A 14,847-nucleotide genomic window follows, 5' to 3' on the forward strand; every position below is an offset into this window, starting at 1 on the left:
ATTTCTTGCTATTTGGTTACTAATGGCATAAGTAATATTATACCTATAACCATAATATATCTATTGTTTTAATGAGACTTGGACCTGCAACCGAATTGAGTATTATCAAGAACGTATATATGTATAAGAACGTTGAACGATCAAATTGGCACCTGGTGCCATGATTTAATTGGATTCAGAATAACTCCGCCCTAAAAACTGCGTGCGGCGCGCGCTAAAGATTAAAACCGTTTCTAGCTCAAGCGCGCGCTGCACGCGGATTTTAAGGCGGATATATTAGGAAACCGATTAAATCATGGCCCAAGCGATTTGTTTTTCAACGTTCTTATACATATATACGTTCTTGGTATTATATTATCATCCTTGGTAGTAGCATATGTAACATAATTACTCATAAGTATGCTACTAGCTCTATTTCTTCACCAACGGTTTGTTTCACAGATATTGTGTCAACCGTACCGTACGTAATATTTGACGTCATATTTGATGTCATATTTGACGTCATCGAATCTCAAATGCCGATTAAGCCGTCGCACAATTAGCTCGACGTCTGATAAACCGACGGACATTATTTTAGTAACAAACCGGTTGGAACAACCAAGGCTTGTTAATGTAATTCATTTGCAAACTAATGAAGTTCTCGGAGACTCACGTTCTAAAATAAATTTGCATTGTCAAATAAAAGAAGCAAGTGTATTGAAAAAAATTGTTCTAGGCTTGATAGGGGTTTTAATAACACTGGTGGAATATCCCACTTCGATGACTTGTTCCATTTTCGGAAAGCAATCATTTATTGGTCATTTTGCCCAACCTTTTATTTTTCTAAACTACTCTTTATTTAACTTCATCCGCACAAACCGAGTGAGTTTATAAATTTCAATAAAGCTACATTGGGCTGACTAAAATTCCGACACCAAAAATTCCATCTCAATTTAGAGGTTTTCCATATGTTAGTAGAGTAGTATCACCTCGTAGCTTTGGCCATGGCCGCCATTTTAGGCACGTTTTTTTCTCTATAGGAAAAAGCATGGGTGACGTTGCGTGATGTGGCACTGACACTACTCTGTAGCATAGAAATCGGTTAACAAACTAGAACGCGTAATCGAATGGCTCGCAGACCACCGATTAGATTCTTGGCTAAAACGACAGTAACACCATCTACACCGCGCGCACGAAGCTTATTTTGACTAGTGATCAGGTCTACTGTGTGAATAACGTAGGCACTGATGCAAATAACCATTTACAGGTGTTATTGATTAATTTTTTCTTCTCAGATCTGTTTGTTTGGAAATTTTACCTTGGTCGCATAGGCCTAACTATTTATAATACTTAGTTTATAGTAGGTTTTCAGTTGGCTTCTGTTAAAATTAAATGTACTTTTGTTTAGAGAAACTGTCTTTGCTAAAGGCTTATATAGGGTATTAACCAAGTATATTCTTGCTGGCTCTGAGGTCGGCCCTAAATGGTTTGGAGTGTGCAATTACTGGTGGCTTTACCGGGGAGTCGGGGTCCGGCTCTTGTAACCCATAAGGGCGGTGGCGCACTGGGAGATGTTAGGTTCGATCAAATGGTCCTATCTCCACCTCCGACTTCGGTCAGGTTTGGGCTAGATACGGAGCTTCGGCTCAGGCTAACGGAGAGGGTCCGTGCAAACTGGCCGCTTCGGCGGATTGGGTAGCCTGCTGTGGGGCGGCGGGCCTCCGTATGAGTGCACGGCGGTCCTGTTTCCCGGGATTTTGGAGCCACACCGGGATCTCCGGTGCCAGCTGTGCCGGGTTACTTCGGCTGCTGTGTGCCCGTCGTTCCCCTTTAGGAGCTCTCTCCAATGGGTTTGACTCCTTACCTACGTAGGTAGGGTGTCGGCTGGAGTTGCTACAGCATCCACTCTTAATCCCACTGTTGTGTGCGAAGTGGGGATTGGTCCACCCATTGCTGCACCTTCTGCTGGGTTGAGTGGCTTGCGTCAAAGGTGCGACCATCGGTAGTAGGGTTCTGCTACCCATGCTGGATTTGTCACCTGTCCGGGCTAGGGGGACGCTGGCGTATGGCACTATGATGATAGGCCTCCGGTGGTATGGTCTTTGTTACTAGGTACACCGGGCTATAAATTCTGACACACTGGCTCTGAGGTCTACATTTAGCGTTGAAATAATACACGATGTATATACTAATTTAAAGTATTAAATATAATTTATTATACGTTTGATTCGCTCGCGTTCTACATGTCGAACAGTCTAATCTGTATCGTGTTTTCTTTTCAAAGCATTGATACTGATATATTAAACTTATTATTTACCATGGTGAATATTAGTAGAAATTATGTTTAATTCAGAGAAAACGGCATGGTATTAGAAGATAAAACTTATTTTATACAAGACGTTTCGAGCCGAGGCTCTTCTTCAGTCGTTCGAACGACTGAAGAAGAGCCTCGGCTCGAAACGTCTTGTATAAAATAAGTTTTATCTTCTAATACCATGCCGTTTTCTCTGAATTAAACATAATTTCTATTGATACTGATCTTGTGAATTTAATACTTACGGCAGTAAATATGAACTTAAATTGAAGTGACCCATTATTCCGACTTTCCCATCATTTTATCTCACACAACCTTCACAATAGCTTCATTTTCAAAAGATTTATTTGATAAATAACAAGAGTTAGCTGGGTGGTAAATTTTAAACGCGGTTACATGAAGAGCGGTGGGCGCGTTTTAAGTCAACGAAGGCGCAAAATTGTAAGACGCGTTTCGAGTACAACGTTAAAACTGCGAATATGTACATTTTTTGTAGGAAATAGCTGGGCCCTAATGTTGGTAATTGGGTTTATAGCCGTACATACAATACTAAGGTAGATATTCGTGATAAACAATTAATGTGCACCGGTTTCCCTCATAATCATTGCAGGTAAAACAACTATTTCTAACAGTAACCTGTGAAAAGATATTTTTTGTTTGAGTAATTACTCCTAAAATATTTAATTAACCATTCTTCATTTTTTATTTAAAAAAACTAGCTTTCTATGATTTGAAAGAAACGCGTTTTCTAGTGCGTTCTTAGCGATTGGAAATTATGGTAAAAAGAAAACTATTTCTAACACTAACCTGTGAAAAGATTTGTGTATTTACTCTTGCATGATTTAATTACGCAATTTTGAGCCATTCTTCAACTTTAATTAAACATAAGTCGCTTTAAAGATGTAAAAAAAACCACGTTAGTGTCGAGCTAAAGTCGGCCATTTAATCTTAGGCGAAATAGAGTGGCACAGATGGCGTAACTTTCGTTGCCAGAAACGAAAAGCATGGGCGAAAGGCAGGGTTTTTTAAAAGTTCTAATCGGACCACGCGACAAAATTTCAAAAATCGTTCTAGTTTGTTATCCGATTTCTATGGTTAGTAGCCAATAGTGTGATTCCCAAAAATAATAGGATTCATAAAAAGGTTAAAATCTAACGTAGTCCACCTTTTGTTCGTGTTGAAACAAACCGTTAGTGAAGATTTTTGAATGGAATAAAGTACTGCGACAGTGCATAACCATATTATGAACAGTCATTTTATTAAATATGGCTCTTAGCTTCCGCATCTGATAACCGACAGATGTCGGTAATATGGAGAAAAAAAACCACCAGTGTGACGTCAGCTTGCCAGTCAACTGCTGCATTTAAACCATAGAAATCTCATAGGTAACTAGAATGCTGCCGTGTAACTGGCAAATGGACCAAACGCCATGGCAGACGATAGCCAGATCTCAGCCAATCAGAGCTCAAAAAGTGGTTCTGCCAAGAATTTAATGTCACCAGAGAGAATGACCTCTCCTAGCTCCCGCTATAGATACGCGGAACCACTCTACGGCCTCTCATTGGCTGAAGGATCAAGGCGAACTGGCGTCAAGCTCGGCCGTAGGCGGCAGCATTCTAGTTACTTATGAGATTTCAATGATTTAAACGGTGGCGCGTGTGATTTTCCAAACGTTTTAATATATCAAGCTAAGGTTTATTTGTTTACTTTCTATGATAACGTTATACATGTAATGTAATTGATATTAAAGAATAGACGCTTCAATAAATCATCCTCCCAGGAAATCGGAAAGAAGTAATATTTCCGAGAGGCAGGACCTGCAAGTCACTGATTATATAGTACTTGTTAAAATAATGGAAATTTTTCACCTTTACGGCAGCAACAAGCATTCCCCATAGCGTTCCCGTTTAACCAGGTAGCTTTTTTTACATATTAAGGCTTGGCAAAAACACTACGTTCTGTTTACAGGTGAAAAGTTTCCATTAATTCCACACTTATTTATACACTTATGGTACTTAGTTATATTTTTATAATAGCATTGATATTTTAAGGCTTAGGGTGAAACAAAATCTTTACTTTGAAAAATCCGGCTTTTTATTTGCCCCATATTACCGCCATCTATCGGATACATTGACCTGTATAGCAGCTATAGTGCTATACCATGGACTGTATTATAGCTAAAGGGACGGGTTATCCAGCTAAAAAATCGGCGGGAGGAGAGTCCGTTTGCGGCCAACTTGGTGAGGTTAAAAATAGTTGGCAGTCTCCTAAATCAAGGGTTTTCAAGGTTATTGTCGAGGGGCTAACCACTCTTAGAAAGTCTGTACACCGGATTACGCTTAGATTAGCACTGCCAAAGGCAGGGACTTCAAAGATTACGCGTAGTCCCATTAGTACAGTCAAAGGTACGGCTCTGTACACCGATTACGTGGAGTGATCAGCCCCTCGGTTATTGTGAAAATTTCATCAAAAGTTCAAAACGAGGTCAGGGTTTTCTGATGTGGGACCAAGACCACCGACAAAATGTTCAGAGCAAATGTTAAGTGTAGATTTGTTGATATTTGATAATTCTAAGCGATTGTCAAATCTACCGCAAGCAGAAATCCATCTTTTACATTTTGCGATGTCTTTTTTAGGGCGAGGAAAAGGAAAATACCTAATTTGTCTACTAGAGGCAATAGAATTGTCCTTATTACCACACAAAGAATACGAACACTGCTTTTTAACCATATTTAAATTGTTAATAAACTTTAGCCTCTACAAAAAATGCTAAGTTTCTCATTAATTTAAATATAAACTGAATAAAAAGCCAAAAATTACAAATATAATCAACGTTAAAAAAACTTCCGAGGAGCGCTAAAAACCGTTACCATTTCATTTTGAAAAAAGAAAATCGGCCCCTGAAAGCAAAAACTACGTAAATTTAACCTGTTTATACCTAGTTAAAGTTACTTGGTTTTTGCTTTCAGGCGACAAAATGGCCTTGAAGATCCTAAGAAAATCTCTCACTCTCCCCCCCCGCGACAAATCGTCGTCGAACTAGGTAAATAGCATTGTGGAAGCTACAAGATAACCCGTCCCTTTAGCTATAATACAGTCCATGGCTATACGGACTGGTACATAAAGGCAAAGATAATTTAAACTCGTACCCTACATTCGAATACTGACGGTTTTGTTACGAAGCGTTTACCCTTTTCCGGCACATGACCTCAGAGAAATCGGGCTCCATCGGTTGCGGTAAGGCGCAAACCATGGCTGCGTTCAACAACTCTAAAAAAGCTCAGCGCTGAGCTCAACGGTCAGCGGTTTTTTGCTGAACGGGTTTTTTGACTTCCGGTTTTGACGTCACGTTGATCATCGGAGACTCAGCGGAAACATCGGCTGAGCGAGATGGTTTTTCCGTTGCTCATCGGTGTCGTGACGTCATTCGACAAAGTTAAAGGAGGGGTAGCAGACGATATTTTGTTCGTTAAGTCAGCGAACTATAAATCGTACAACAACTTTTAGATTTTTGTGACGTAGCGTTGATTAAAAGAACTCAACGATAACTCAACGGTTTTTCTCCGTTGATAGTTGTTGAACGCAGCCCATGAAGTTTCAGAGGGAAGTGGGTAAACGCTATCGGCAACGCGCGAGAGAGTAATTTCGTGCTGCATGAAGTACGGCGTCCATTTTGTTGGGCATTTAGCATTTTACCCTCGCCGCTTTACGGTTTTAGCGGGGCCTTAGCTAACGCGAAATTCGTTGACAATCTGCGTATTAGAGAGTTTAGTTTTAGTTTTAGTCAAATATAAGGAAACTTAATTGTTGATTTTTGAAGAAATTCCGGTTATTAAGGTAACAATGCCCTTGGTGAAAATCTTACCTTGATTGTTAGGCCTTGGTAACTTACACTAAATTTCTATGGCAGAGCTGCTCAGCTGCGGCGGAAGAAGATTCGGCGTCATTTCGGAGGTAGAGGCAAAGAGTCTGGTATAGACAAAAGAGCAAAGAATTTTTATCTGGCCCTTGTTGAAAACTAAATCCAGAGAGAGAGGGAACTTTTGGTTGCCCTGACTTGTAGTTTTACCTAATTTTAACTTATAATCCTAACAAAAATGAGCTTCAATGGCTTTAAAAGTGAACCACTTGCTTCTCTCGCTTACGCTTATGAAGAGTAAGTTATATGTAGATCTTTTTTCTGGAACATATCTCAAGTTTCTTCCACTTGTTTTAGGAACAATCCTGTAAACAACGCTTTGGTTGACAATGTTATAGGAACTTTAACTGGGAAGAAAATCAAAGCACCAGTAAATATAAGAAGGTTATTATAACATAAAATGCAAAAGAGAGGAATGAATTTTTGGGTTTTGTTGCAGAAAGTGTCAATATGGTGTAACGTTTGCAATATTGAATTTAATTCTCAAGTAACTTATGACACCCACGTGAATGGTGCTAAACATGCGAAGAAAGTTAAAGCAAAACAAATTCTTAAATCTCTGCAAGAAGAAGGTAAAAATTGTCATCCAAATGTGAGTTTCTTCCTTCCTAAAATAAACAGAGTAATATTCTTATAGGCCAAGTTAACGAAGATGAAGACCTTACAACTTTGAAGTGTACCCTGTGTAACATTGTAGTTAATAGCTCGCAGCAGCTGCAAATGCATTTGGCGGGTAGCAAACATAAAAATAAGTGTCGAAAGTCTGAAGCGATGGAAGTTGGTGGTATGGACAAGTCTAATCTAAATATCTCCCATTGTCATCATATGAATTTTATTTTTTAAAATTTTGTAGACAATAATGGTTGTCAACCAACACCGGCTAAACAAGCGCGGTTGTATTGTGAGGTTTGTTCATTATCTTTAAATTCAACTCAGCAATATCAGCAGCATATTTCAAGCCAAAAACACATAGATAAATCAGAAGGCCGTACTCCAGCTAAAAAGAAGAAGGTAATAAACTTGACGAAGTATCTGAAAAATTATTTTCGTTGAGACCGTTAGAATCTTGTTGAATGCTTTTTACACTTGTTGTAAATATTGTAAAATATCGTCTGTTGCGGCGTCTTCAGCTAGCCTTACGCCAGGCTATGACATCACGTGAACATTGAGCAACGGAAAAACTATGACTTTGTTGCTCCTGGATGAGCTACGTGATTTCAAAAAACCGCTGACCGTTCAGCACTGAGCTTTTTTAGAGTTACTGAACGCAGCCATATTTAACTGAAGTGTCATATTGAAATAATTTTATTTTTATTAGCAGAAGAAGAAGGGAGGTGTGACCAAATCGAACAATGCTGGCTTTGGCATCCCTCCTTTGAGCCAAAGTTTCTTGCAGACTTCTACCATGGCTTAATCCGAAGTAATGCACCTCTCCGGATTTTTTTCATCTACGCATCACCTTTTTTAAATGCTTTTTTTATTTAATGCTGTACAAAACCCAATCGTGTTTCTACTAGCTGAACTATTTTAGCTTTTAATTTTAATTTAATCTTTTCTACTTTATACAATAGAAAACACTTGGTACTATTTGTTGTGAAAGTTTTACTTTGTAAAATGTTTATGATGCAAAAATTATTAGGAGTTAAAAAGGTTTAGCTTCTTAAAAAGTGGATAAGAATTTAAATTATGGTAAAAGTTTGACTATTATTTCCCACTTAGCCCCTTACCCCTCCTTTTTTCATGTAAATAAGGTTTGAACGAGAGCAAAGCTACCTTTTTTTTTTTCATAATGATAATTAAAATAAGTATATCTTATATAATGAAAAATATTGAGCCAGAGAGGTTTAAAGGAAAATTATTCCTCGTAAAATCCATTTTATTGTAGATTTGTGAAAATGTGTGCTACTAAGTTGTTGTTTATTAAACAGAATAAGCGACACATTATGTACAATTTATAAAAGAGTTTTTATTCACTTTCATCATCATTACTGATACCCATAAATCTGCAAAGTGCTTCGTACAATGGATAAGTCTTGAAAATGTTAATCTCATCTTTGACATTTTGAAACCATGACATGTTTTCTGCATCCTCTGAAAATATATAAAATTTAGTTAACCTTAATACCCTTGGAAGTTCAATAATAATCTAAAAGGTACCGGGTAATGTAAAGTTGATTAAATCAGCAATATTGCTTCCGTATGGGTAATGAAGTAGTACCGCAAGGTCATTATCTCCTTGGCTTGCGCTTATGACCAACACAAAAGTTACATTGCTGAATGATGTGCAATATTCAATTTCTTTCACAATTTCAGGACAGAATTTTTTCTGTAAATATGTTAATTTATTAACATTACTATTATTATTAGATACTCCAGATGTCTTAAGTTACCTTTAACTTCAACACATTCTCCCTACGAAGAAGATAAGCTTCTAAATATCGAACTATAATTTTAATTAGCTCATCTACATTTTCAAACTCTCCAGTTTTCATGCCTAAGTCAAGAGATGATGGTATAAAATTTGGTAAATCGTAGTCTTTAATGTTTAATATCCCATTTTTATTCATTATTTTCAAAGTAAACTCGTGTTTATCCTCTAAATTTAACCCAGGAATAAGTTTCACTTTTACATAATCTTCATCAGCTTCTAAAACTAGGATTTCTATAATGAATTAATTTAGGTAAGAAAATAAATTTGATTAATACTCAAAATTAATATCTTGCCTGTATATGAAACCTTTTTTCTAGCCAAAATCTCATCAGTAAGATTGTCATCTAGAATTTCACTTTCAGCTGGTTCCACTTGGGAAAGTTGATTTTTAAAATATTCCACTGTTTTCTGTAAGTAAAATATACTATTCGAAATTGAAAACGCTACAAATTTGATTTTAACAAACTATATATTCTTCCAATCGTGTGTTCAAAGTTTCCTTCGCTTTTCTCAATTCGTTTGTTTGTTCTCTTTTTGGAATACTTTCAATATCCTGGATTACTTTTTGAATTTTGACTATTTTTTGGGGAGCTTCTTCTACCAAACGCTTTCCTTAAAAATATTTCACAATGTTAACTCTTTAATATTTTAAAAGTTGAGTAAAACCTTACTAATATTATCTTTCTGTGAGTTAAAATTCATGTTATAGATGAATATGACGACTTAAGTTTTCCAATAATTTTATTCCTGCTTAAAATTCCCACTCAATTCTTAAGCCTGCCGTTAGTTCAGCCCATAGAGATAGAAAAGAAATAGAGGCACGCAGTGATCTGGCGAAGTTGACCGCGAGTGCCAACCCCCTCTTCGCCAATGTAGGAAGCTATGAGATGGGCAGATTACGTGGCGCCATCGACGCGCGGTGAAATGAAATACATTATGTTAAGTTAGAAGAAACCACCTATGGACTGTGACTTTTTCGCGTATGAAATACATTATGCCCTTTTGAAAATCAACTGTCATTTGATGTAAACAAAGGAAGGATAGATGGCGTTGCAAATTCTGCCCATCTCCGCTTACATAGCGCTACCTTAGAGCAAGAGTCAAGCAAGTCTGAAAACCCCTATTTGAGAAAAACCAGTTTAAAGTTCGAAATCTAGCATAATAACAATGATAATCTAATAATGAAAATTGATAAAAATAGAGTGAAAATATTTATTGAAAATTTGTACCGAGTCACCTTAATTTAAAACACACAAGGATTCTTATTTTGAATTTCTTTCAATAGTCACGTATCTCGACTTACTTGACTTTTTCTCTCAGGACATGCGCGGTGGGGGATGAATTTTCCCGGTCAAAAACAGGTGTGCCTTAACGCGGTAATCTTCCCTCTATTTCTTTTCTATCTCTATGGTTCAGCCTATAGATATAGGAAACGTATATAAAGGACTAGATAAAATATTTGAAAGGGAGTGAATACGGAGGTGACAGCTAGCAGAAACGCGTAATTTCTGCAGGCTATTCTTATAAGGCGCTATCTATCGGTAAGAAAGCTCGTGCTATCGTCGCGAGAGCCATTGTCTCCTTTTATAAATTATACTAAAAGTCACCAACAGATGGTGTCTAAAGACTACGGCCTGCGGAAAGGTCAAGCACTTAGTACTAAAATGCTAAGAGACCTCGCGCTCTTGGTCACGTGCCTTCCTCGGTGTCTGCTAGGTGTCAATTCCGTACTTTACGTTAGGCTTAGACGTCCCGAAATTTATCTAGACCTTTATATACATTTCTTATATCTATGGTTCAGCCGTAGAAATCTCATAGGTAACTAGAATCAAGAAAGATCAGAGATGCTGCCGCCTACGGCCGAGCTTGTCGCCAGTTCGTTTTGAACCTTCAGCCAATGAGAGGCCGTAGAGTGGTTCCGCCAAGGAGGATAATAATCCTCCTTGGTTCCGCTACTATCGCGGAAGCTAAGTGTCGTCATTCTCTCGGTTGACATTAAAGAGGCTTCAAAGTTCGGTGGCAAAATGTGTAAAGTGCGAAATTTACGGTTGACTCTGCCCGCCTCTGCCAAGGCCGAGTGAGGGGTTGGGGGGAAGGAAAAGCATGCTCAATTTTCTTTTTTTTTGCCATCGAACTTTGGAGCCCCTTTAATATGTCGTTGTATATTTTGGCAAGCTTGCCAACTTGTTTATCTCTCCTCGGAAGAAATTTCCCTTGGGTGTATTAACTACTGGACACGGCACCAAAGATAATATAACTACGTACCTTAGATTGGAAATCAAGCTCCTTGCACGTAATGCAGGTTCTTACTGAGTTCCCGGCGGAAGTCGGAAAAAACTACCTCCATAGAGCCGCTGCTGGCAGGGCTACCGACATCTAGTTAAAAGGTTTTAGTGAAAATTGCGCCGTGGTTTTTGACTTGCGGTTTTCAAGATACCAGATTTTTTTGCGTTATATTGTTTTAAAACAATAATGGATCCTGCCTGTAGCTCTAAAAATGTTTCTAAACGAAAGAAAACTAAAGATGAGTAATATAATTTTGGGTTATCTATTGAAATTCCTTATTTCTCACCCTGCTATGGAGCCAGATTTTTCCGACTTCCGGCGCGAACACAGTAAAAGCAAGGAGGATAGGAAGGGAGGCGAAGTAGGAGGGATGAACGCGCCAGCATCCATGTAAGAAGCTTAGCACGCGCTCGGCGGGAAAATTTCGGAAAAACGGCGGCAAGATTGCGGCCGCTACGCTACGTGTTGCCGCCATTTTTCCGAAATTTTATAGCCGAGTTCGCGCTAAACTTCTTACAAGGACGCTGGCGCGTTCATCCAAGGATTCTTTATAAAGAATCCTTGGTTCATCCCTCCTACTTCGCCTCCCTTCCTATACTCCTTGGTAAAAGCCTCAAGAGAAAACGGGCTATCGAGAAACGCCGAGATTTCGAATCTAGGGTACGTAGTTATGTTATCTTTGACGGAACTCAACGATATTTCGCCATATTCAATGCGTCCTCCAAAAAAACCCCTAATCCCGGTGCTATCCCAACCAGTCAACTCCGTATTCACTCCCTTTGAAATATTTTATCTAGACCTTTATATACGTTTCCTATATCTATGCTTGGCACTCCGTAGCTTTGGCCATGGCCGCCATTGTGGTCATATTTTTCTCCCCACGATAAAAACTACTGAAAAAAAAACTATGACGTAGCACTGCCAAGTGCCTTTTATTACAATAAGTTTACATACATAACTATAGCTGATGTTATTACTTGAAATAACCAGGGTACTACAGGGGGGGGGGGGGGATTCAAGAAAAATAGAAAAAAAAAAGAAATTACATTTACTAGTGTAGAAATGGGGTATATTAAAGTTTGGTGGCAAAAAAAAAAGAAAATTGAGCATGCTTTTCATTCCCCCTATCCCCTCACTCGGCCTTGAGAAATACTATAAATTTCTCTATAAACCTTGAGCAGAGGCGGGCACAGTCAACCGTAAATTTCGCACTTTACTGAATTTACACACATTTTGCCACCGAACTTTGGAGCCCCTTTAACTTATTCACTACAACATCTAAAAAAAAAACAATAAACATAGAGGGTGAACAAATGGGAAATAAGAAAGTGGGCAAGGTACACTGAGGTGAGTATAGTGGAGCTAACGGACGAGCGGGTAGACTACTTAGAAAGAGAGGCGATATTCTCGACGATGTTTATCGGTACTTTAAACACACTACCAACTTTGATTGTGGGCTACACCACGAGCCGCTAAAGCACCGAGGCTAAAGTTAACCGTATTTATTTGACGATTGTGTTAAGTGCGCCTGTGAGAAATTTAGTATTTCAGCATTGTTAGAAATGGCTGCTACGGAGGAAGATGATGATTTTTATTTGTATGGCGCTGGTGCCGAAAATAATGAAAGACCGCAAGAAATCTCCGAAGAAAATAAAGATACCGAGGAAACCGACCTTCATGAAAAAAGTGATGTAAGTGTTAATGTATTAAACAAAGATAAAAATATGATTATTTCGGAATTTTATTAGTATTTCTGTAAGCCTTGGTTATTATTATATGCCCCACTTTTTTCAGCTTCTAACCCCAGTCACTGACGCAATGGTTTCTAATGAAGATATCGCTGGTGAAATTAGTGAAGGTGAAGGTGAAGCTGAGGATGAGCCCATGAATGATGAGTCTGGGAACCTAAATAATACCGAGTCTTCACCAAACAAGTTGGACTTTGAAGACGGAATGATAGGAAGTGATTTATTAGATGATGGAAGTACTGCGGTTGGCGTATTAGATGAAAGTTTAGCAGATGGAGAACCTGTTTCTCAGGAAGAAGCTGGTTCTGATGATGATGATTCTGATGATGACGTTCAGGTAAGTTTTTACAAATGTTTATTTTGAAGTTCACTATTAATTTTCATTATTTGGATAGGTCACTATTGGAGATATAAAAGCTATACCATCTTATGGATATGGAACAACTCCTGTTAATTTAAATATAAAAAGAGTGGCTGGTTTTGGAGCTGCTGGTGCTGGTTCAACTGCTACTAAAACAAAAGGATTAGATATAGATTCAGTTGGAAATGTCAATGGGGTTCCGCTATATGATTTTAATTTGGACACAATGGAAGATAAGCCCTGGAGAAAACCTGGCGCTGACATAACGGATTACTTTAACTATGGCTTTAATGAGGATTCTTGGAAGATTTACTGTGAAAGACAACGCAAACTAAGACTTGAAAATAATGTTTCGGGGAAAATTTCAGTTAGTAGATTTGTTATTTCAAAATTTATTATTTATTCATTTTAACCCTATTTTCAATAGGTCAACCACGTAACTGGTCTGAAAGATCAATTGATTCCAGTGGCTTCAGTTAATGAAAATAGCAAATATTCAGCAGCAGTTGCCATTAATTTGGGTCTGAAGAAGGCCGGGCCTCCACCAGGCCGCAAATTATCTGGTAGTATAGATGTTATCGGAGGGGGAGCTCCTTCCCTACCAAGTAGACGACCCGTCACCACTACTAAGGAAAATGTCATAACTGTAAGATCTACATGTTCTTATTTTATAGTTTATTTCAATTTTTGTTTAATAAATTATGTAAATCATCTATTTCAGGTAATGACGGGAAGGAAATTTGACGCACCTCCCCCTGGCATTCCGCCTCCTCATTTAGCACCAACTCATTTACCTCCTCCATCATTTGACGCACCTATAACTGGGATTCCAAATTTATCAATTCCTCCTCCTCCAATTCCAACAAATATCCCTCCTCCTCCTCCTGGAACGCCATTCGATCATTTCGCTTCTGGAAGGTATTCAGTGCCCCCTCCTCCCGTAGCTGGCCCCATGTCCTCCTACGAGGATCATACTGCTTATTACAACGGAAGTAATTTATCTCATGGGGGAACGTATGACGAGACAACTCAGCAAAGTTGGCCATCTTCAACACGCACCAGAGGGGAGGGACACAGAGAAAGAGATCATCGTGAAAGGAGTCGAGAAAGGGATCACGATAGGGCGTATGGAGCCTGGGATTACCGGGAACACGAGGGTAGAGAGAGAGAAAGAGGAATGAGCAGTCGAGGATCGGTTGTTGGAGAGGAGGAATATGACCGTAGAAGACACCGTGAATACCATGAACGTTCTCGGGATAGAGAGCGAGACAGGGAAAGAGAAAGGAGCACTGGGTATGAGAGAGAGTATGACAGAGATTACGAACGAGATAGAGAAAGAGAAAGACGTCATAAGGAACACCGATCAGAAAGGGAAGATCGCCATAGAGAACGTTCGTCTCGTAGGCGCCACCATCATGAAAGTGACGAAGAGTATGAACACAGGTCATCTCGGCATAAACATAAACGTTCGAAGCGAGAGAAAGATGAAGAAACTTCATCCAATAATCCCCCTTCCGCTTCTGAATCCCAAGATGCCACCGAGTTAGACGTGAAACAGGAATAATATTTATTGTTAGGGTTTTTATGCCTAATTAATCAGTGTAGGCGCAACAAATAGCGTATATCAAATAAAGCTTATTCAACATCAGTTTATTTTTAATTCAAATTTTTACCATATTAAGTTGTTTTTTCCCCTGCACCAAAATAATTTGCTTTGATCTTTGAAATACTGTTTTTAGATTCTTTTGCTTTTTCATTGTTAGATGTAATATGTTTTTAAAGTGAAATATATATATATTTTAATTTTTC

General features: G+C 38.5%; 3 protein-coding genes across 4 annotated transcripts; 2 read left to right on the plus strand and 1 right to left on the minus strand.

The window, feature by feature from the left end:
* The first annotated feature begins 5,945 nt into the window (after positions 1-5,945).
* Positions 5,946-8,128, plus strand: LOC149942679 (zinc finger protein 346-like). 2 transcript variants are annotated; one of them, XM_090178920.1, is made up of 7 exons: positions 5,946-6,130; positions 6,204-6,449; positions 6,510-6,582; positions 6,652-6,784; positions 6,850-6,996; positions 7,066-7,223; positions 7,534-8,128. In XM_090178920.1, the coding sequence occupies exons 2-7, from the start codon at positions 6,391-6,393 to the stop codon at positions 7,624-7,626; spliced, it is 663 nt and encodes a 220-aa protein (XP_090035046.1). In that variant the 5' UTR covers positions 5,946-6,130; positions 6,204-6,390; the 3' UTR covers positions 7,627-8,128. The 2 variants fall into 2 exon arrangements, with proteins under 2 accessions (XP_090035046.1, XP_090035045.1); XM_090178919.1 differs by having other exon boundaries at positions 7,531-8,126.
* Positions 8,129-8,162: 34 nt separating this feature from the next.
* Positions 8,163-9,497, minus strand: LOC149942680 (uncharacterized). The gene is made up of 6 exons (XM_090178918.1): positions 9,315-9,497; positions 9,110-9,255; positions 8,937-9,051; positions 8,603-8,874; positions 8,370-8,538; positions 8,163-8,303 (listed from the first exon to the last, which is right to left on the minus strand). The coding sequence occupies exons 1-6, from the start codon at positions 9,343-9,345 to the stop codon at positions 8,179-8,181; spliced, it is 858 nt and encodes a 285-aa protein (XP_090035044.1). The 5' UTR covers positions 9,346-9,497; the 3' UTR covers positions 8,163-8,178.
* A 2,939-nt stretch (positions 9,498-12,436) lies between these two features.
* On the plus strand, positions 12,437-14,686 carry Fip1 (Factor interacting with poly(A) polymerase 1). Its single transcript, XM_090178488.1, has 5 exons — positions 12,437-12,620; positions 12,724-13,014; positions 13,073-13,405; positions 13,466-13,684; positions 13,760-14,686. Exons 1-5 carry the CDS (start codon positions 12,492-12,494, stop codon positions 14,600-14,602), a joined length of 1,815 nt encoding a protein of 604 aa, XP_090034614.1. The 5' UTR covers positions 12,437-12,491; the 3' UTR covers positions 14,603-14,686.
* Positions 14,687-14,847: the final 161 nt, after the last annotated feature.

This window comes from Leiobunum rupestre, chromosome 6, assembly GCF_980474605.1.
Source record: "Leiobunum rupestre chromosome 6, qqLeiRupe1.1.hap1, whole genome shotgun sequence".
Taxonomy (NCBI): Eukaryota; Metazoa; Arthropoda; class Arachnida; order Opiliones; family Sclerosomatidae; genus Leiobunum; species Leiobunum rupestre.

What these genes read in the sequence shown, in the direction of transcription:
- LOC149942680 (XM_090178918.1), bottom strand. Translation starts at nt 9,345, where the DNA reads ATGAATTTTAACTCACAGAAAGATAATATTA. An exon ending in AAAAAAGGTTTCATATACAG is followed by an intron (nt 8,875 to 8,936) that starts GCAAGATATTAA and finishes AATTCATTATAG; the next exon opens with AAATCCTAGTTTTAGAAGCT. An exon ending in AATCAACTTTACATTACCCG is followed by an intron (nt 8,304 to 8,369) that starts GTACCTTTTAGA and finishes ATATATTTTCAG; the next exon opens with AGGATGCAGAAAACATGTCA.
- Fip1 (XM_090178488.1), top strand. Translation starts at nt 12,492, where the DNA reads ATGGCTGCTACGGAGGAAGATGATGATTTTTATTTGTATGGCGCTGGT. An exon ending in ACCTTCATGAAAAAAGTGAT is followed by an intron (nt 12,621 to 12,723) that starts GTAAGTGTTAAT and finishes CACTTTTTTCAG; the next exon opens with CTTCTAACCCCAGTCACTGA. An exon ending in ATTCTGATGATGACGTTCAG is followed by an intron (nt 13,015 to 13,072) that starts GTAAGTTTTTAC and finishes TTATTTGGATAG; the next exon opens with GTCACTATTGGAGATATAAA.
- LOC149942679 (XM_090178919.1), top strand. Translation starts at nt 6,391, where the DNA reads ATGAGCTTCAATGGCTTTAAAAGTGAACCACTTGCTTCTCTCGCTTAC. An exon ending in CTCGCTTACGCTTATGAAGA is followed by an intron (nt 6,450 to 6,509) that starts GTAAGTTATATG and finishes CACTTGTTTTAG; the next exon opens with GAACAATCCTGTAAACAACG. An exon ending in TAAATCTCTGCAAGAAGAAG is followed by an intron (nt 6,785 to 6,849) that starts GTAAAAATTGTC and finishes ATATTCTTATAG; the next exon opens with GCCAAGTTAACGAAGATGAA.